This window comes from Dendropsophus ebraccatus, chromosome 1 (assembly GCF_027789765.1).
Source record: "Dendropsophus ebraccatus isolate aDenEbr1 chromosome 1, aDenEbr1.pat, whole genome shotgun sequence".
NCBI classification, from domain to species: Eukaryota; Metazoa; Chordata; class Amphibia; order Anura; family Hylidae; genus Dendropsophus; species Dendropsophus ebraccatus.
This window is the reverse complement of record NC_091454.1, coordinates 157,703,797-157,727,108: the sequence shown is the minus strand read 5'-3', so window position 1 is coordinate 157,727,108 and position 23,312 is coordinate 157,703,797. Positions and strand designations below refer to the sequence as shown.

General features: G+C 40.0%; 1 protein-coding gene across 1 annotated transcript in view; it reads left to right on the top strand.

Annotated features, from left to right (window-relative positions):
- UNC13C (unc-13 homolog C) overlaps nt 1-23,312 on the top strand; it is a 393,542-nt gene that overhangs the window by 255,458 nt on the left and 114,772 nt on the right. The window contains exon 18 of the mRNA XM_069982623.1: nt 8,547-8,632. Within this exon, the coding sequence (XP_069838724.1) occupies nt 8,547-8,632 (86 nt within the window). The remainder of the gene's footprint in view (nt 1-8,546; nt 8,633-23,312) is intronic.

Genomic DNA, 23,312 nt, shown 5'->3' with positions numbered 1-23,312 from the left:
TGCCAAAGCCTAGACAAACCTTCCTGTATACTTTTTTTCTCCTCCATCAGCTTCTCCTACCATTATACAATGTTTGTTTACATTCTGTTCAGCTTGTTTCCTTACACAGCACACCTAGTGGACCGAGGGGGAACTGCAGTGTATTCTTGTTAGAGGGAAACTGCAGCTTATGTTGTCTGTGTGTCTGTTACTGAGTTTCTTATCATGTTACTGTGCATGTTACTGCATGTGTCTATCTGTCTCTGTGTTACTGTACATGTCTGTCTGTGTGAGTGTGGCTATGTGTGTATTACTTGCCCCCCTGTGTTACATTCAGATATATCCCCCCAACCCTCCCCCCCCCCCCAGTGACAGCCAGATATGCTACTATTACTGAGTGAGGTCACTAGAGGCAGTTACTGAGTGAGGCGTTTGCAGGCAGTGTGTAGTCATGGGGAGAACAGGATAAATGCCTTTAGATTCATTTCCATATCAGTCCATATCTGGACTGGTGACGCCACCATACTCAGATTGACTGGCACTTGTGTGGCGCGAACCCTTTCTTTGCAACACATCACCATACTAGAAGAAGAGAAGATGTGGGTCATCACAGGAAGCAAGAAGGTCGTGGCCTGGAGAATAAGGTGACTGGACCGGTAATCTCCCAGTGCGGGAATCTAACAGCCTTGGTTAACCCTTTCCGTAGCTAAATTATCAATTTTCCGCAGAATACCCCTTTAAAGTCCATGGAAAAACAGCCATCCTTGAACAGATTGCAAAAAAAATAGATTGTTGTATAGAAAACAGCGATATTTGTTCCTTATTTGGATTTTATTTCACAGTTTCTGAACCTAGCCCTAAGGCTCTTTTACACGATCCATCAAATATTCTTAGAAATGCTCAATTAGCCTATAATTGTCCTGTGTAAAAGTGACAGAGATCAGCCAATGACAGCTCATTGGATTTTTTGCTCTGCAGTAAAATCTATCATTATACAGCTCCCTGTGAAAACAATGAACGTCAATGGCCACATGAACGATGCAGCGATCGTTCATCCAACCGTCTAATTTATCTGATGTTGAGCGCTGATTGTGCTTTTTTGTGTCCGTACACGGACCATATCGGGACATGTAAAAGGAAACTTAGGCTATATTCCAAAAGTATTTTGGTCAGTATTTTAAGTCAAAACCAGGAGTGGAACAGACAGAGAAAAATTGTAATGTTAAGATTTGTACCTTTTCTGTAAATTCAATCCATGCCTAGTTGTGGTTGAAAAAAAAAAATGATTATCAAAATACTAACTGAAAATATAACAGGCTATGTTCACATCACACACAATTTTTTTTCAGGTGTATTTTGATGCATAATACACATGTATATTTTATGTCATGTAAAAAGTAGAAATAATATGTTGCCTATTTTACAAAAAAAAAAAAAAAAAAGCTAAAATGCTTTAATAAACAAAATTTGAGGAGGTGCAGCTCACAGTCACAGAGGTGGCAAAAGGATCGAGGTTAACTAAAAATGCCTCTACCTAGTAATAGGCAACACAGAAACAATATGGGAATATGAAAAGTTAGTCATCAAGATCTAAGTCTTATGAGAGTTGGAGATGTAAAATTACTGTAAAAAGAATTGTAAATAGGACTGTAAAAGGAATAGTCCTTTTACAGTCCTATTTACAATTCTTTTTACAATACTTTTTTCAAAAAACACTTTAATAATAACAATTTCTGATGCTGATTTCTCTTGAAATCAGTGTTGTATTGGACAAGTCAGGGTACACACAGGTGACGCAGAGACAAGTGCAGCCCTGATGCTGCCCAACACCTGCCTACTTACTTCAACGTGTCCTAGGCAACCCAGGACAACTTAGAGGCATCCCCTTAGCTAATATAGATGGAACAGGACACAAGAAAAATACGAGAAGTGCGAGACAAGGACAAATGTACACAATAAACACAAACCAGGAGAGACCAAATGCTAGGACAAAGTTGCTAGGCAATACACAGAGTCAAAGAGGCAAACCAGAGTAACCTAAGCCAGAGGACAAAAAAACAGACCAAGTCAGGAGACAAACACATAGTCAGGGACACAAGCCAAAGTCAGGAAACCAATATCAAGATAACAGATCACAGGGTAAGAAGCAAGTATTGGTACACTAAGTATATGCTACATCAGGCATCAGACATAGAAAATGACAGGCATGAGTTTTAAAATAAGCAAAGTTCCAATTTCAGAGGTGATTGGGGCAGACAGACAAGAACTTAGAAAGGAGGATAGGGCTGTCAATCACTTGATGGACAAGGAGTTAACCATTTAGGTGCTGGCAAATAATTTCGGCCAAGACAGAATCCACCCATGTTCACATTAGGAATGACGGAGGTGAGCAGCATGGTGGCTGCTCACATGTATGCTGAAGATATTCAATGCAAACACACCAACTGAAACTGAAGCTTTTTTTCTCAGAGCAGACTACAATTTGGAGCAATGTTAGAACACTTACATTGGTATTCCCATCTAAACTAATATAGTTAGAATTGTATGGCTAAGTTAATAGGGTTGTCCAAGCTTAGGAAAACATGTTGGATTTCTTTCAGAAACAGTCTCCTTTTAGAGCAGAGTGGTGGTCGGTAACCTAGACAACCTAGATAAGCTGCCAACAATGGGGAACAAGGGAAAGAATTAATTTATCAGGAGAAGGGGGCAAATTTGCTAAATGAATGTTTTTGCAAAAAATATTTAAAGGAGAAGTCCAGGGAAAATTTTTATTAAAGTATTGTATTGTCCCCCAAAAGTTATACAAATAACCAATATACACTTATTACGGGAAGTGGTTTTTTCCCTGCACTTACTACTGCATCAAGGCTTCACTTCCTGGATAAAATGGCGATGTCACAAGCCGACTCCCAGAGTTGTGCCGGCTGTGGCTGCTGGAGAGAATGATGGCAGAGGGAGGCTCAGTGTCCCCCTGCCATCATCCTCTCCAGCAGCCACAGCCCGCACAGCTCTGGGAGTCGGGTCGTGACATCACCATTTTATCCAGGAAGTGAAGCCTTGATGCAGTAGTAAGTGCAGGGAAAAAAGTGTATATTGGTGATTTGTATAACTTTTGGGGGGCAAAACAATACTTTAATAAAGATTTTTACCTGACTTCTCCTTTAACTTGATGAGCCCTGCAAGTGTAACTATAATAGTTTAACTGAAAATATCTCTTTAACTGTGTAGAGATATTGTGCATTTCATTTATAAATACAACTTACAGTCATTCCATCTCTTTGAGTGTGTTTTACAGTGCACTGGAAAAATTTTAATTGCATGCGTCTGCATAGTAAATAAGTATTATTATTATTATTATCTATGCTTCAAGTCATTTTCATTCATATCACATCCTATTTGTATTCCTAAATAAGTGCTTTTGGGCTATTTGAAATATAATGTTTGCAATCCTGATAACAAACACAGTATGTGTAAAACAATTCTGGACAGAGCACTATAACAGATGTTGGATTACTAAGTACAACACACAAAATTAAATCACCAAGATTCCCCTAGGTCAATATAATGTATGTTATGTTCTGCTGAGCTTACACAGATAAAGAAAATGGAATATCTATATAAATGAAACAAGTAAAACATTGTCTACTATACTTAAGGAGATTTTCCTATACTCAATACTGTTATGCCATTTTGCAATATTAGTGAAAAGTATCTGATTGGTGGAGGTCTGACTAGTAGGACTCCTACTGATCACAAAAATGTGGGCCCTTTGTTCCTTATGGCCTTATTCACATGTCCCGTAAAATTGTCCGTGGTCGCAGATCCGTGATTAAATTCAATAAATCCTATGTGTGCATTCACACCATCCGTGCCGTGATCTTTGCCATGAAAAAATAGGACAGGTCATAGTGCGGATCTGGCTCCCATCTCCCCCACTCCTATCACCGTCTGCCATCTCCCCTGCTCCTGTCACCGGCTCCCATCTCCCCTGCTCCTATCTCTCTCCACTCCTGTCAGCCCCCCACATCACCTCCAGACAACACCAGCACCACCAACAGACGTCCAGTGTTTTTCACGTGGTGGACAAAATCACGCTCTTTGTAAAACACTGGACATGTGAATGAGGCCTAAGTTCAATGTAGTGAGTGGCAGTAAAGCTATGTTGATTTATACAGATCCAGAAACAAAAGGATTTAGCTCACCTGCAGATTAGTTGTAAGTAGCAGTTCATATATAGAGAGGGTGCATGGGTGTCTGGTGCTGGCCAGGCACTTAAAACAGGTATTTAGCAAAAATTTCTTTTTTTCCGAATTAATAAAAGTTATGTTTTAGTTTCCACATCCTGGAGTGTCGGACTCCACACCTATGACTTTTGATAACTAACTTGGTTTATCCATATGAACAAAAAAATTGTACTCTTTGCTAATGTCAGTACCTCATGCAAGGTCTGGTCAGCTCTGCATTAAGCAAGTAATTAAAAAAAAAAAAAAATCAGCAACGTACTATCTTTACACACAGTATAATAAAAGCTAAATACACAAATGATAGTCAAATAAAATGAGCATGCTCAATATCTGGTCATAATCAATTACAGCCATTATTATGTATGGTGTGTGCACCAGCGGCCAATTTCCCATAGACTTCAAAGGAGTTCATTGTTATATTGAAAACACAGCCCTATTTTGCCCTGTGTTAACATAGCCTGAAAATGGAATATTCTTTCAATATAGGGAATTTTCAGCACAATTCTTAAGCTGCTATTTCATATCTGGACATATTTGGACATTTCATATCTTACCACATAAAGGATTTCTTTGTGGTCTTTCCCCTCAAAATGCATGTTATTGTTGGTAAACATTTACTTAGAGGTGGAGCTTAACAACATTGGAAACCCATATCTCCTCCAACATCGGCAACGTATGACCCTTCCGTGATTTCATTGGCATCTAGGCCCCGGCCCCTCTGCAGCCATTAAAATGGGCCAACTTAGAAGCCTAAAGCATCGGTGTGGGCACGCTCAATATCTGGACAATCCATCACTGTCCTCCAACCATAACATGCATTTTTGAGGGGAGAAACCACAAAGAAACCCTTTATACGGTAAGATATGAAATGTCCGCAATATAAGCTTCAGAATGGTGCTGAGAACTGCATATATGGAAAGTGGGGTTACAATATCACTTTAATTGTGTCCAAACATTAAAATCTTTTCACCCAATATCTCTTCCGGGACCTTTTGTTTTGTCTAATCTGGCATTCTACATACAAACAAAATTTTAATTAAGAGGATAACGTATAATCACTTTTCCAATTCCATCGGTTTTAAAGAGCTACCCAGTAAATGGGTATTGAAATCTGTTGCTTTTATCAGGAGTAGTTATTGATCTAACAAATTTCGCCTTGCAGTTGTCTTTTAATCTATCCAACAGGATGATGAAAGCCTGTAGATGTATTTATTACTCTTTCATAACTCATGTTCTTCAGTGTTAGTTTGCCCATGCTGAGAAAAGAATCTTGTATTGATGGCAAATAGTTCCAGCTGTGAGGACGTCTTGTGTTAAGCCCAAAGGCACTCAATACATTAATTAACCACAAATACATGGCTCCGCTTTCCCATATTAATGCAGTTATGGCTAGTTTCTGTTTGCTATGCTACTCCTCAACTATCTGCTAAGCAATTTCAGAATTGTATAAATGATGACAATATCCCTTTTGCGGCTGAAAGCATGAGTGCATTGTTAAAACCGATGATATGTCAGAATTATCATTGATCTGTACACATTTCTGGGTTTGAAATGTTGAGATCTGACAGACAGTGGAAACAGCAGGGCACTTGAATGACACTGAATATCTAATCAATGCTAGGGAAAAAAAAACATAGATGGGAAAAAAATTGCTTCAGCCAAGATGGTAGAAATGAGTTATGATTTGTTGGGTGAAAACTGAATTACAGTTGTAGCCAACAGCAATTTACTACTGAGATTTGAGTGTCTTTACATATTTTCTGCATCATGGCTTATTAAAGAAGATAATGATTTAAGAAAAAAAACAAAAAACAAAAAACCCCAGCAACATGCCAACTCGTGCTACTGCATCCACTGAATGGTCGCCTTAAGCTCCTATATGAAAGTTCACACTTGCATAGATGATTCACAAAGACATACCATGCTGTCCCATAAATACATAAACTATTTGTTGACGAAGAAATTTAACATATGAGTTTACATATAGCTCAAAGATGTATATGTACTTATGTACTGGAGGCAAGTATTTAAACAGGTACTCCGGGGGGGGGGGGGGGCACTTTTTTGCTAGGACCGGGGAGGAAGTGGCCGAGGGAAAAGACGTCCTCTCACCTCCCCGGTTCCAGCGGTGGGTCCTGCATCGCGGTGCTCCGGTGCTTGGTTCCCGGCCGGTCCTAAGTTCACAGTACATATAACACTGGCCAGGTGAGAGAACGGCCGGTGTTACTGAAGATCATCCCAGCCGGTACTGCTGTACTGGACGGATATTCTTCATTTCTGGTTAATTCGGATTGTGTGCAGCAGTGAATTGGAATGTGGACACACACGGGTGCGCCCGCATCCCAATTCACTGCTGCACACAATGGAGTGTGCAGCCGAAGCCGCACGCTCAATTGTGTGAACTGACATGTCTTGTGCGGCCGCTATTCAATGAATAGTGGCTGCAGAAAACTGACATGACAGTTTTTCATGCGGCCGGATAAAATCCCAGCCGGAGCGTATACTATGTGTGTACACTGCAGGCGGGATTCCATTAATTTCAATACAAAGTATCTTTTGTATAAATCACAGCTGTTGTAAATTGCAACAACGGTCATGATTTATACAAAACATACGTTGTGTGAACATAGCCTAAGGCCACGTTCCCACTGCGTAAAACACCGGCAGTTTTGTAACCCGGCCAGGTCGGCCTGTGTTACTGAAGATCATCCCGGCTGGTACTGCTGGATGATCTTCATTTCTGTTGAAATGGGATGCGGGTGCATCCATGTGCGCCTGCATCCTAATTCACCATAGTCGACAATGGAGCATACGGCTGGAGCCGCCCGCTCCATTATGTGTACTGACAGGTTCTGTACGGCCACTATTCAGTAAATAGCGACCGCGCAAAACTGACATGTCAGTTTTTCGTGCGGCCTTTTTTGCAAAAGGTCTTTTTTCGAATATTTTATTTGCATTTGGCCGATATCCGCCACCTTCGCCAGTGGGGCGAAGAGGGATTGTTACGGGGGTGCGGCAGCACGCAGAGGAGGCACGGCCTCTGCGTGCGGCACATTTATAATTTTTCCGGGGGGAAAATTATACTGAAACCTACGCTAGCTCAGAGCTGGCGTAGGTTTCAGATTATTCTCACGGACAGGCTCCGTGCGACCGGGATTTATGTAGAGGCAATGCGCCTCTACATAAGTCCTCTGAGCTCCGGAGCTGCGGGGACAATTGTAAGCCTGGCGTAAAAAAATGCCGGACTTAATAAATGTCCCCCTATGTGTATACGCTCCAGCCAGCATACCATTCATTCACATACAACGTATCTTCTGCATAAATCACAGCCATTGTTGCAAATTGCAACAACGGTCGTGTTTTATGCAAAAGATACATTGTGTAAACATGGCCTTAGAATGTGCCTATCACTATGGGTGCTGCAGATTAAGAAGAAGGAATAGCAGTTTCTGTGTAACCCAGTATCTAATTGGGCCTATTTTATAAGGTTTTGTACAGGTTGAGGGAAACTAGTAATCTCTGTGGAGAGAGTGAAAAGAGGCCGTGACCAGGGCTGTATTAAAAGCAGCTGCTGCCCTAGGCACTGAACCTGAAGACGCCCCATCTTGGGTAGTGTGGTTGAGCATGGTTTCGGCCACATTGCTCTACATGTAGATACATTGTTTGAATCACATTTCTCGTAGTTTTTAACAGCTTAAACATAAACAAATTTCCATATTGAATCAATGATTAGAGCCTTCAGGTGTCACATTTAACACAGCCATACCAGACCTGAACAATACTGCCATACTGTGACTGGATAACACCACCATACCAGACCTGACAAATCAGTTTTGCATCTTGAACACCTACTGCCAAAGCCCTTCAGGTTGCTGTAGGATTCTGTTATATGTTTTGTAAATTGCAACATTATGTCCCTGTTTGTCACTTGAGCTTTGTAGTGGCATCAGTACTGAATCTGTCATCCTAACTATAGAACCCATCTAAGATATGCATCAAATAAACAGTGTCTTTATGGCTAAACATTCCCATTATTTCTTAAGGGTATGTTACAGACTCCTTGGCGATCTCCACATAAGACCCAGGAGGTCCTGGTATGAATCCATTCCTATGGAGCAACTGAAAGAGCTGAGTACATCGCTCTTCCGGTGTTCTCGGCTCTTTCTATTCGGATCTCCTAATTTTGCCCCTATCCTGTGGATAGAGGAAAAGTAAATTTTTCCCACAATAACTCTTTAATTTCTTGCCAATAATTCCAAGAAATAATTCTGAAATATTGATTTTGAATGTCACATGGTACTAATGGGATTATTTATATTCCAGGTTTCCTCAGGAGCTCAACATGGGAAAGCTCAGTGCAGAGGTGATGTGGAACTTATTTGCCCAGGATATGAAGTATGCATTAGAAGGTAAACATTGTATAACAATGGACGATTTAGATCTTGTCTACATATGATAAGGCGGTCACATTTTTTTTTTTTTTTTGCAGTAAATACCTTTTCCTGCAACCATTTTTAAGTTTGCAGTAAAAACAAGTCTGCTGAGCTTAATAAGATTAGATTCACTCCACGATACTGCCACCCAAAGCAGGGATTCGTCAGCACCCTGTCAGAATTACAGTAGGTGCTGCTTTATCTGTGCACGGCCTTGCAGGGACCCTATTCAAATAGCCAGCCCAAGTATAATGACCATGTTTAGGTAATCTCCCGAACTTATACAAGCTTTTGTACAAAGGATTATAGGAGTAATAATCCCTGGTATCCTGTTCTATTCTCTGATTAAAGTACAGTTTTGCGATGCCGTTGCGATTTTAACAAACTTCATAACAAACTTTTTGAAAGTTCGGTTCGTAACGAATCTGGTTCGTAACGGTTCGGTTCGCTCATCCCTATCTCAGACCCATAAGTGTGGTTTGTTGCACTTTTTAGGCCGCGTGAAACATATATACATGCAGGAAATGACCCATACATGGTCACAAGCAGAATCATGGTGTGAATGTACCAGAACTCCAGACATTTTGCATAAATGTTGGAAAGATTTATCTCTGAACTCCACTGGTCCTCATTTATATTCTTTAGCTGGTCCATTGCTGTTTTTGTCTATCCTAATTATTTTACAATAAGTAAATGAACACATTAAAGACTAAAATACATTTTACGGCTAGATTCACACGCAACCTATCCGCAGCAGATTTCACGATGTTAGTTCGCAGCGAAATCCGCTGCGGATACCTCTCCTGTCAGTGTCAATGTGATTATTTATTTGCATCGGGATTGTGCATGAGTATGTAAGTGCCGCCCCCTTAACCCCCCCACCGCCGGGAAGATACTTTACCTGCTCCATGCTCTGAGGCTCCCAGCTTCCAAAGGTCCTGCTCAGCCAATCAGTGCATGGCCTCGCCACAGTCATTGATTGGCTGCACAGGATCTCCAGGAGCCTCAGATGAGGCCGGAACGTGGAGCAGGTATAGTATGTTCCCGGCAGCAGGGGGTTAATGGGGGTGGCACTTACATACTAGCCGCAGGATGACAATCCCGCTGCGAGTATGTAATCACATTGACACTGACAGGAGAGGTATCCGCAGTGGATTTCGCTGCAAACTCGTAGCGTGAAATCCGCAGCGGATACGTTACGTGTAAATCTAGCCTACATATGGATTCTTTCCAACTTTCCTTCACTCCTAAATGTCCAAACTGGTTTGACATTCAGGAGTCAGGAAAAGCTGAATTTCACTTTGGTTGTCAGTTTCCCAGAAACAAACTTAAGAAAAATCCTAAAATACACATAAAAACATGACAAGAGGACAGCCAGAATACGCAAAGTCAAGGACTGGTTTACTAGTGACTTCTTTCTCATTTTAAAGAAAATACTGTCATAGTTGACAGTTAATTTCATTTTTTAGTGGATTTAATCTGTCCCTGGAAATAAGTCTGTATACATATGTGTGCCAACTGCAAGGTTTCTCCTCTAGCATGTTTTAAATTCAATTGTATCCCTTGGAATGGGACGTACTCTGAATGTGTCGTTGATAATATTATGTCCACAAGACACATATACTGTACTAATTTAAACTACTAATATATGCAGCATGTAAAAACTACTTACCCAACAGTATAGGGATGCTTTTTTTTTTAGTGACAGCTTCTGATACATCAGACTGTCCAGAAAAGAGCTTTTCAATCAACTGTGACAGTACATAGATTAAGGGTATGGATGGTTTCTGAAATAGTTTGCAGCTTTTCTTTATTACTATTATATCATATTGCATTGCATAGCAATATATAGACAGAAATCTAACATAAAAATGTCAGATACAGAATTATGATTTCTTTTCTCTTTGTAAATCTTTTTTCTTGTGTCAGGCTTGCATATACCATAGGTTTTTTGAATTACTACTCTGCTGAGTTACATGTTATACATCTTCGTACTCTCAGAAGAGAACAATACATATGTTATGTAGATAATTTTAGTTGAAATAGAAAGTCGAAAAAATTCTTCCTAATCCTTAAAGGCCTTTCACACCAGCTGATTATGGGCAAGAAATTGTTGCTAGAAACGTTCCTGTGGCCAATAATCGGCCAGTATAAAAGTGATAGCGATCAGCCAAGGATGGGGAAAACACCTGATCCTCGGCTGATCAGGTCTTTAAAGCAGGCAAATATATATTTGTCAGGCACACATCTTCCTGTGTAAACAGGGTTATGCATGGCCAGCAACAATAAAAGAAAACTGACAGCACAGATACGTATATATTGGTTCTGGTATATGTATATATTTGTTTTGTCAGTTTAAAGATCACAAGCAGCAGTGTAAACTTACAGTACATCCACTCTACTTGCGATATGGCATGTCTCTCCAGTACTTCGGCCGCCAGCTGTGTCTTTAGGCCCCACCTCCTCCAGAATGATTTATAACTGGAGGAGGTGGCAACTGAAGATACAGCCAGAGGCCGGACTGGAGAAGACATGTTGGATCATAAGCAGCATGGATGTAAGTATAGACTACTGCTTGTGATCTTTAAACTAACAGCAGATATATATAGGTATCACAGAACACAATATATACATATCTGTGCTGTCAGTTTCCCAGGCTACATGAAAGACACAAGGATCATTTGTGAAGCCCAGACCCCTCAATTTGCCGTTCTGTGTAAAGGCACTGCAAACAATCGCATCCTTAATATATAAAAAAAACTTTTCCTAAAGCATGTCTCATTTATCTTCTGCTGCTAAAAGATAAGACATAATCAGTCCCCAGTATTTTTTTTAAGAAATCAACAACCAACAGGTTTTGTGATCGCAAGCAGTTTTGCAATATACTTGCAATATATATTTATTTAAATGTTTAACCTAATGTTATACAAATAGCCACTAAGTGTCTCCCTTCCTGTCAATCTGCAGTCTATGCTTCCTCTGTGCTAATATTTGGTCTTTTCTCTGTTCAAAAAAAAAAAAAAAGCCCAAATACAGGAAGTCCCAGTCCTTTGAGCGTACACAGACATGGCTTGGTATTGATTGACAGCCCTTCCAGAATGCACACAGAGCACTGTGCAGGATGTGTACAGCGCATTCCGTAGTAGATAATTCTGGGGTGCATTGTATGGTCAGCTGTCCCATCACACAGCACTAAGACCTCTGTAACCTCACAGTGACATTATACTCACTGAATTGTTGCATAACAAAGAGCATTGTCTCCTGGTAAGCATGCAGAGTTGATAAAATAATTAGCAAACGTTAATAATATAATTAGCCTAAGATAATTGCCCCCAGTTGATCTACAATCTGAACAGGTGTCTTTACTTGCATGAGCCTAAAAAATAAATAAAGTGGGTGTATTGCAAAACTGCTTGTGATCACAACCCCTGTTGAATTCTTAAAGAAAAACTTTCAAGACAGTGTATCTTCAAAGTTGACCTTTGAACTGGTCTTAAATCAGCTTAGAAGTTGGCTCAGGAGATTCAAGAAACCGCTAATAGTCAGACAGTTAGCACTAGATTCTCTGATGGTCTTCACTGGTAATAGAACACTGACAGTAATTTCATTTCTTTCTTTATTTTAATATAGAGACAGTGTTTGGTTTTTATGTAATAAGTGCAAACTCAAGAATAAAAAAAAACATTCAGAGGTAAACATACATAAATTTGTGGGGTTACTTAAGTTAAAGCGACTCTGTACCCACAGTTCCTCATCCCCCAACCACTTATACCTGTTTGTAGCTCATGTGAAGTCCATTCTTCTGGTATGTTTCTGAACGCTGGTAGAGGTTTCGTTCGGCTGAAAAATAAACTTTAGTTGAGGAGATGCCGTGTCTAAGAGGCGGGGCCGAGAGCATTCGTGCCCAGGTGAAGCGCCTACTGTATGGTCCTGGTCTGCATCTCCCCCTCCTCTGGTTCCGCCCTCTGTCCGCCCTCACAGGTCAAGTTGTTCTTGCGCCTGCACCGTGCTGTTGCCTGACGTTGCGGGTCACCTTGTGGGTCACGCTGCGCGTCATCTATGTTGTCTTAGTGACGCCCTTCTGCCTAGCCCACCTCCCATGTCAGTGTGAGCCGCCTCCTGTTGTCCCAGGCCCGCCCCCCCTTGTCCGTTTGCGGCTAACACGCTCCTTGCGTTCGTCCTCTCCTCTGCTTCACATCACATGCGCCTTTGAGCACCGTAGCGCACGAATCCCGCGCAGGCGCAGTGACGCGAACGGTGTTCTTCAGCCAGTGTAAAGCGTCACTGCGTCTGCACGGGATACGTGCACTACAGTGCTCAACGGCGCATGTGAGGAGAGGACGGACGCAAGGAGCGTAAACAGGGGGCGTGTTGGCTGCAGACGGACAAGGGGAGTGGGACTGGGACAACGGGAGGCGGCTCACACTGACATGGGAGGCGGGACAGGCAGAAGCGCGTCGCTAAGACATCGTGGATGACGCGCAGCGTGACCCACAACATGACCTGCAACATCAGGCAACGGCGCCAGGGGGTTACAAGCACGGAGCAGGCGCAAGAACAACTTGGCCTGTGAGGGCGGACAGAGGGCGGAACCAGGGGAGGGGGAGACGCAGACCAGGACCACACAGGCGGCGCTTCACCTGGGCAAGAACGCTCTTGGCCCCGTCTCTTAGACACAGCATCTCCTCAACTAAAGTTTATTTTACAGCCGAACGAAACCTCTACCAGCGTTCCGAAACATACCAGAAGAATGGACTTCACATGAGCTACAAACAGCTATAAGTGGTTGGGGGAGGAGGAACTGTGGGTACAGAGTTGCTTTAAATATTTTTGTAATTACATTCCTTTAGCATACTTGCCTCCTTTTCTGCCCACCCTGTCCCTCACAATGTAGGCAACCCTTGTCTAGGTTCCAGACTACCACTCTGCTGCAGTGGTCTGGCTGATTTTAGAGCAGAATTGTTGTCAATAACCTAGACAATGAGCTTTCCACAATGGGATAGAAAAACAGGTATATCAGGAGGAGACAAGCTTGCTTAAGTTATTTGCAAAAATATTTAACTTGGATGGAAGTACCCCTTTAAGAGGGGATACAGCCTTCTCCTATAGCCGAGGTTCCGAGACCTCCTTATCAGTTTTTTTTTATTATTATTATTATTGCACTCTTTCTATTTCTATCTCTAGATGTTTCTGTTCTAAAAGGTTACACGGAATTAAACTGGATATTCCATAACATAGGGGCAAGTTCATGTCTCTGTAAAATGTAATGAGTAACACAGAAGCATATTAAAAATAATAGGGGATTTGTTTCATTTTATGGATCCATACAATGATCCCAAAGCATTTTAATAAGATCAGATGTATTGGAGAAAAAAACAGAAAATACATTCTAAGCTACAGAAGACACGACTTTTCTCCCTATAAGCAGCCAGACTGAGGTACAGACATTCTAATTGCTTGCAGTTAATAAGCAAGATTGATTGTCTACTTGGCAAGTGAGATCCATTGGGTATACCAATTATGTTGTATCCTTCATAGTTGTCATTGTTCTGGTAGTCTACATGATGCAGTCATGTGATTGGATGACACCTTTGTAGACGCAAGGTCATTTTAGAGAAACCTCCGATAGTTGTAAGTAGAGATTAGCCTAGAATTATACATTGAGCCATTCTTCACTCTTTGTAGGCCCACTTCTCTGTAAAGACAATTTTAATGTGCACTAAAGTCAAAATCACTCTTTCTGTGTATTGGTTCACACTACAAGGTGTGTGTTAGGTAATATATATAGCCCAGATATCATTTTTTCCTATGAGTCTAATGATGACAAGTTGTTATTTTCACACAAGATCAAACAGCACCTCAAGGGAGGTAGCAGAAGAGCATACATCTCCTCTAAATTCTGAGAGAATAACAAAAATCAATCTAATCTGCTAAATATAGGATGGTAGTCAGAGATGCATCCCGGAAAGCCTTGGGCTTTAAGAAATACATTAAGTCTGACAAGAATGTTCTGTATCTTTATCTTAGCTACAGTACATCCCCATTCATCTGAATGTCAGGGAGTTCACAAATAGTCAATAATAGCAGATGTATATTTAGCTTTATGTTTCCTGAATTACATTAGGCAATCATCATTAACAAATGTATCATGTTATGTGCTGTCATTACAAGAGTGCCTCTGGTGACAGCAAGTGTTGTGGCGGCTGCAGGAAGCTGTCAGCTGTCACTCAGCCTCCTGCAGTCCTTAGGAAGGACATTTCTAATACTGTTCTTTTAACAGCGGTTCCATCTGGCTACTTTGTAATGTGTCCAGAAAACATTATACTGACTGCTTGGGGGCCACCTATATAGACTTATCTGGGAGTTTTATAACATGATTCTGAACATTTGTTGGAACCTACTGTATCTAAACCTGCTTATGTGATGTGAAGAAGAGAAAGCATTAGATTAATAATGTAAAATTAGGAGAATGGATATGACTTCACAGGTTCACTCAATATTACCTTGTAAGCAAAAACTTATAATCTGTATTAATTGACTTCATTCACCTTTTCTTCACCCACCCAGTTAGTAATGGTAAGTGTAATATTGCACCTACATGCATGGTTAGCCAATGTCTACTTCTTGCATCTTGATGATACCTACATTATACCTAAGAATCATGAAGCTTAGTTTTTAGTATTTGCAGCTTTAGGCTGGGTTCACACTATGTATATTTGAGGCTGTATTTGTGAGGCTGTATAGCAACCAAAACCAGGAGTGGATTGAAAACACAGAAAGGCTCTGTTCACATAATGTTGTAATTGAGTGGATGGCCGTCATTTAATGGCAAATTTTTGCTGTTATTTTAAAACAACGGCTGTTATATTGAAATAATGGCAGTTATTTACCGTTATATGACGGCCATCCACTCAATTTCAACATTGTGTGAACAGAGCCTTTCTGTGTTTTCAATCCACTCCTGGTTTTGGTTGCTATGAGGACCTGACTTGAGGACCAAATACTGCCTGAAATATACAGTGTGTGAACCCAGCCTTAAAGGGGATATCCAGCGCTACAAAAACATGGCCACTTTCCCCCCTTTCTTGTCTCCAGTTCAGGCAATTAAGCTCCATTTACTTCAATGGAACTGAGTTTGAAATCCCACCAAATCTGGAGACAAGAGAGGGGGGGAAAGTAGCCATGTTTTTGTAGTGCTGGATAACCCCTTTTAACTTTGTTTCTCAGAAGCCCACTGCCATCCCCAATATCTACTAAAATATCTTTTCAGAATTATTTATAAACAAATGACCCATTTACATCTTCAGCTTACAAAATCTGCTGGGACCACTCACTTGGTTGATGACACATTTCACCATGTCATTAAAAAATTACTCATAGCAGCAATGCATCTCAAAACAGTTGGGATCGGGCCATGTCCACCATTGTGTAATACACAATACAGTACAATACAATACTCTGTATGTCTGAGAAATGAGGAGACTAATTGCTGGAGTTTTGGAAGAGGGTGTTGCCCCATTCTTGTTTGATGTAGGACTCTAGTTTCTAACAGTCCTGGATCTTCTTTGCCAAGGATCTAGACTGTAGGCAGACCAGTCCAACATCCAGACTTTTCTTCTGTGAAGTCATGCAGTAAGTGGTTTAGCATTGTCTTTCCGAAACATGCAAGGCCTTTCCTAAAAAGAGACACTGTCTGGAAAGGAACGTGTTGTTCTAAAACCTCTATACACGGTTCAGCAATGATTTTGCCTTTCCACATGTATAAGCGGCACATGTCATAGTCACTAATTTAACCCCATACCATCAGAGATGGAGGCTTTTGAACTGCACACTGATAACAAGAAGGATGGTCCCTGTCCTCTTTAGTCTGCAGGACATGGCGTCTGTGGTTTCTAAAAAGAATTTTAAAAAAGATCATTTATCTTACCACAGGGCAGTTTTCTATTTTGCTTTAGTCCAATTTAAATGACTTTGATCCCACAAAGGTGATGGCATTTCTGAATTGTGTCGATTTAGAACTTTGCATGATGCACTCGAACTGTCTATAACTGTCAAAAGGACAGCTGTTTTTATTGGATAGTCTTCATTTAAAGGCTGTTATTTCATAATAACGGCTGTTATTTGCTGTTAAATGATGGTCGTCCAATATCAACCTCTGTCTCTGAATCTTTTAAAGATGTTATGTAGATAATGGTATATTTAAAGTCTTTCCAATCTTACATTGTGAATGTTGCAAATTGTTCCTCCAGCTGTTCTAAAAGGGTTAATGTTTTTCATGACGTGGTACAATGTCTCCCTTTTAACAACTGATCTGTGATTTAAGTCCTACTGTGAATACAATATGCAATAAGATTTGCAAATCATTGCATTCTGTTTCATTTACATGTATTTATATTTTACACAGTGTCTCAATTGTTTTTGAATTGGGCTTGAATAACTATCCAGAGGTCAATAATACAACAGGGCGAAAAGTGCTTGTGGTGCATAGAAATCCATTTTATATCAACTACTGCCCACCATATTTGCTAGTAATAAAACATGCTGTAAAAGGCTTTGCTCTGCAGGTAAAATGCAGTGACCCCTCTATTCCCAGGATTAGTGTGTGTTAGAAGTCAAACACCCACCATCCTTTTATGAGATTGGACTAGCCCTTTAACAAACTGAGGTTGCTGCTAAGGGAACAATGTGAATGAAAAAATCATCAGAACATCTGAAAAGTCAGATTTTACCTTGCATTTCTATTGTACATACATATGTTATTTCACCCTTATTTCCCCTGGTATTCAGAAAATAAAAGGCACTGTATGTAAGAGTTACACTGCATATATTTACTGCGTATCTAAAGTAATAAGGAGGGAACACTGAGATACATTTCTCAGCTGCAAATATAGGGCAGGCATTATAAGAAACCTTTTAGAAATAAGAAGAATATAACTCTAAGACCCATAACTTTAATCCTGGTATTTGGTTGTAGCTTAGTATCATTAGTATCTTTGGTGGAAAAAAAGCTTTTATCATGGATATAAGATTATGTATGTGAATATATTGAACAATTTCTACTGTATGTGTGGCTACCTGCTCAGAATGACAAATATCCAATAGAAAACCTTCCTGCTGTTACATGGCACCTAGGATATTCAATAACCATATTCATTTGATATCTTATGGCTGTGCTACAAATTGTGATTATGAAGTACTATGAAGTATAAAGCATGTCCCTGAGATGGTCCGATGGTGTTCATGTTTTTATTTTTTTCAAAATGTTTTTAAAACATACATGTTGTAGGTATGTACATACTTGTATCATATTATTTGATAATATTTTTTGCGTCTATAACAAAATGCCTGCAGCTTCTTCAGACCAGAACTGAGACATTTCAGACATGTCATTGTTGGGATTTTCAGTTGCCATGTTGATATCAGAATGAAAAGTTCCACAGGGAGCTCCAAATTGGTTTTCAAGTATGACAGATAAATTCCTACATGACATCTAATAAGATGTGTCTATGGAATAAAGTGGGTCTTCTAATTAAATGTAATGTAGAATTTATTATTTTTCCTCTCTTTACTACCAATTGGGGCAAAGCTAAGTAATGAAAGGGCCAAAAAAAAAACTTTTTTATAGCTTTATTAGCATTTTATTAATTAAATACATTAACGACTAGAATTCATTAAAATTTCCGGCATTTTTGTTTTCTGCAGCTTCTATGCTTTACAATACAATACAAGCTGCGGGGATGCAGTTCAGGTCCTATTCTGTTAGACCAGCTCTTATATGACTCGGCTTAGAGTCCCAGTTTCTGCTGTACTGGATGCTTATCTAAATTAACACCTTTACAGCTAAAGCTTTGGCTTTCCAGGCATGATGGGAATTGTAGTTTTGCAACAGCTGGAGGGCCTGAGTTCGACAATACTTTTCTATTTGCTTATCTTAGATTAAGGTTAAGTTAAGCAAGGATAAGAGCAGCAGATGGATCCACCAGAGTGCTTTCTGATTAAATAAATTCTGAACAGCATCCAGCTGCTAGTATTGCACTGTAAGTGTCATTTTACATGGGCTAATTTTTGACAATGAGCATTGCTATGAAACGCTCATTCGGCCAATAATTGTCCCATGTAAAAGTGTCTGCGATCAGCCGAGAAGAGGGGAAATACCCAGTTGTTGGCTGTTGAATCTTTTGATCAGGCCTAAAAATCATCATTTACCATCCAAACATCTTCCTATGTAAACAGAACATGTGCAACTGATAGCAATAATTTTCAATGGCCACATGAGCGATACAGGGATTGTTTGTGCGGCCCAGCCAAGGAAAAGGATCCTATGACATAGAAACTGCAGTTTCCCTGGTCAAAGAGACCAGAAATTTTAATTAAAACCACCTATTAAAATGTTTTATTCATTTATTAAAAAAACAAACATTAAATGCTATATTTAAATCACATTATGTGACAGAATCTTGAAAATAGTGCAGAAAAAAAGTTGTTTGTATTGCTGTTTAATTCAATTAATGGACATCCAAAAGAAAAGAAAAAACAGCCGTCATTGTGTGAACATACAGACAGACATAGAAACTAGTGTAAACTGCCAATAGAGACAGCTTTAATTGTATCAGAGTTGTGATTGGTTACTGGGGCAGTTTACACCATTTTCAGTTGTACACACTTTAGTAGATATGGGCCATTGCTCTTTATCTATTAGAGGATGTCAAATTGTTCATCTGATCCACTGACCCTGTAATCTTACAAATATAGCCCTGTAGATTAGATACACTGAGCTTTACTTATGCGACAGCCACTACTATTCATGATGCTTCAGTCTTGTTTACTACTGTTTAATAGCAAGCCAAGAGGAGTTCTTGATCTGTTAGTTTTCAAGGTTGTAAGGGCATTTTAGACTTTCATCAAATTGCAGAATGTCAGTTCCTAAGTGACTATGATCCATGTGAAAACCATGGGAATTACTTGATCTCCCTTGTCTGGGATTTGCCATAAGCCCCTTAGGAGGCAGTATGAAAGTAGAAAATGCACTCTGCTACAGGAAAAGTGATTAAATGCAGTCTACATTTAAGAGATCAGTAACACAGAGATAAATTTAGCTTCAGTCTCTCACATTTACGTCGACTACTTCTGATGTTCAAATCAGTGTGTTCGCGTAGAAATGTTAGATTTTATAGTTGTGATAATGATAAACATGTTGCATTTATATGTTGTTGTTGTTGTTTTATTTTTATTAATTATACTGAAACACAACATAAACATAGCATAAACTGAATGCCAAAAAACATATTCCGCCACAAGATTGTAAGTAACAAGAGGAACATACATGTGGTGGGGGAATGAGTAGGGCGCTCTATTCTTGCATGGTGGAAACAGTATAGAAATAGCCATAGAAGAAAAATTCAGAACAGCATTCAAACTTGTCTAAGAGGAGTTTTATGTTTGATGCTTAGAGGATTGGGACAGGAAGAAGAAAGAAGAGCAATCTTTATTTTGGAGTATAAAAAACTTTGTGGTATACATCTGGTAAGGGTAAATTAAGGTTGGTGGAGATCCCTGGGTATGCCCTGCCATACTTTTAAAAAGTAAACGTAGCTGCACTAGCTGTGGTGCTGAATATCTGTTTGCTGCTGTAGACAGGATTTGACATGAATCAGTTAGGCTGTGTTCACATATGCATCAGAGTTTGCTTTAGTAGCCTTTATCACAGATTCTATGCTTGACAAATTGTGCGGCACTATTTTGTTCAGTGAAATGCAGGACAGTAGGACAGAAACCTCATGGAGACCAGTCTTGTGTAAATGCTGTCCTTGGTCTATCCAAAGTTGGCATCACTGCCCCAGCCAATGCGCAGTCTAATGTAAATGCTGCACCCAGTCAGTGCAAAGTCTAGTGAAAATACTGGCTCTTTTCAGTGCATAGTCTAGTAAAAATCCTGCCTTTGGTCTATCTAGTGGAAATATTGCCCCTAGTTATTCCATAGTTTTCATAAATATTGTCTGTGGTCTATCCACTGTCTAGTGAAAATTCTAGCATCAATCAATGCACTATTTAGTACTGGCCCTGGTCAGTGCACAGTTTAATATAAAGTGTCTTGAAAAGCATTTTTGCAGAAAAAGCCATAACACTACAGTTTTATTGCTGATTTTGACTTGGGTAAAATCTGCAAATTTTATGCACAAAAAATATATGCAGAAAATCAGCATATACAATGTGTAACCCTGTACATACAGAATACCCTGTTAACAACCTCTTAATTTTATATTTCGGAACAGTTTCAGCCTAGTTTCAGTCAATATGGTCTGTCTACTTGTTGTTGTTGTTGTTTTTCCCCCAGAAATATCACTACTACATTCCATTGGCTGTGTCTGGATTTGGGAATGGGCTGCAATACCAGACAGAGCCCTTGGAAAAAGGCTGGTCGTGAGAGAATCCAAACCCCTTTTTTTCTAATCCCGCACAACCTGTTATTTAGTCTTTTTTTTTGGTCCTAAAAAGAAGAAATAGATGTCCCTATAGGGTTTCTTTCATCAATAGACAAATCCTAATAATGAGAGGATGTTTAATATCAATATACCCAAATACGCAGTCAACTAACTTATATAAACTACATTAAAATTCAATTTGCAAATGAAGAAGTGTAAATTCTTTATCACAAGCGAGCATTTCCAGCTTCCCTAAACCTTGCATAATTAGCAGTGGTCTAATAAACAGTTATCCACTTGAGAATATTACGTTTGCCTGATGAAAAAGCACAATTCTGATGACCATTTAAATAATGATAGAAAACTCAGCATTGTAATGCAAAATTATGCATTGTGCTGTTTCATCAATTAATTGCAAATTGATGAGTTCTGGGAAGTATGCAAAACCTGTTATTATCGCACACTGAGTCTCCTACTTACTGGCTTGAGTTGGAAGAATAATTCTTCCACCAGCACTTTTCAAAGTGACTATAAATCTGGAAATATGTAACATACATAAACAAAGTATGATTTACCGTCGCCATTTAAAGAGCTACAATGTGCTGTCTATAAGACACATGGAAATGAAGAGGTACTGGCAATTTACCAGTGTTCACTAGCTGACATCTCCTCTGTTACTTACACAGCATATTAATAGACAAATTTTGGTTTTGTACTATATTAGCCAAACACTATTCACACCACCTTTTTAGCCTTGGTGGCCTCTCATTGTTAAGTCCTACAGAATCAGGAAATATAATTTTATTTCTAAGATTTTCTTTCTTTTAAATGGTTAATACAGTACTTCTGAAACGTATTAAATGTTTGTCCAAATTATGATTCAACAGCCTTAATTTACTAGTAAAAATGCACCAGAATTTTGGCACAGTTTGCTTACATGCTATGCACCACTAGCAGAAGGTGTGTGATATGAGTAAAGGGGCACAAACATTTGGGAATTTAGGTTTTTGTTTTTCTGCCAATAAGTTAGTTTGAGATTGGTGCTCAGATGGAAGAGAATGCTTTTCTGCATCCCCACCACATGTCTGTAATGGAGCCTAGCTCACTGGTATGACACACTTCCTAGTTGGTGGTCAGCAAGAGACATACTTCTCAGCCAGTCATTGGCTGCAGCAGTGTTTCTGCCTCACCAGCTGACCACAAACCTGAAATGCATAAAATTGAGAAGTGGGGCTCTATTACAGACATGCAGCAGGGCAACACATAAGGTAAGTATGGCTATACCAGCTGTCTGAGCTCCATTTTTAAAAATAACTGTCTGAAAAAGCCCTTTAAGCCAACTAATACTTGGTCTAAATTTAGAACCACCAGAGATATAGCATCAAACGCCATTACCCACTTTTTAGATTGTTTTGTTTTCACTGTTCAAGAATTAGCCAATTTTTATTATATTTGAGCCTATGTGTTTCTCTAGCAGTCAGAAGCATTAGGTAGAGCTCTTCCTTTGTCACATTGCTAAAAAAATAAATTAAAAGTGTTGTCTAAGCTTTTGACATTGTTGGCTGATGCACAAGATTAGCTATTAAAGGGGTATTCCCCGCAAGAGCTAAAAACTAAATGCTCCCAAACCTTACTGGTCTTGCTTACCAAGTCCCCCTGAGTATTTTTAAGCCATCTCCCGTCTTTCTAGCTGACACCGTTTCTGAGTTACAAGTTTTTGTAACATCCGGTCTATATTCAAGATGGTGATGGCCTGGAAACTACATTTCCCATTATGCAGTGCTTTTCCCTGATTGGTCCATTTTTACCCACCCCCTTATCTTCCATTGCGGCCCACTGCTATCATTACTATGTTGCACAGTAAACACAGGGCTGTATAATATCCTCATATCACAGGGGTGCTGTTAGAGCCATGCCGGAGTAAGATACAATCTGGGCAAGGGAGAGACACATTCTGTGCCTGGGGTGGGGGGGTCACTGCATGTTTCTCACCCCGGCCCAGGGAGAGCCACAGGCAGTGCCCCCGACAACTCATGAAAATGAATATTAAAAAAAAAAAAAAAAAAGGTGTGTGTATTGCAGCTTTGTGTTTGTCACACTCGCCCAAGGATTGAGCGCAGCCTCTTCTGTCTCTGGCCCACATGCCCTGCTTCTGCCTTCCCACTCTCGCGTACAGTTGTAGCAGTAGCTCAGGGATCCGCCCACTGCCACCTGCCCGCTGCCACTCGTCACCT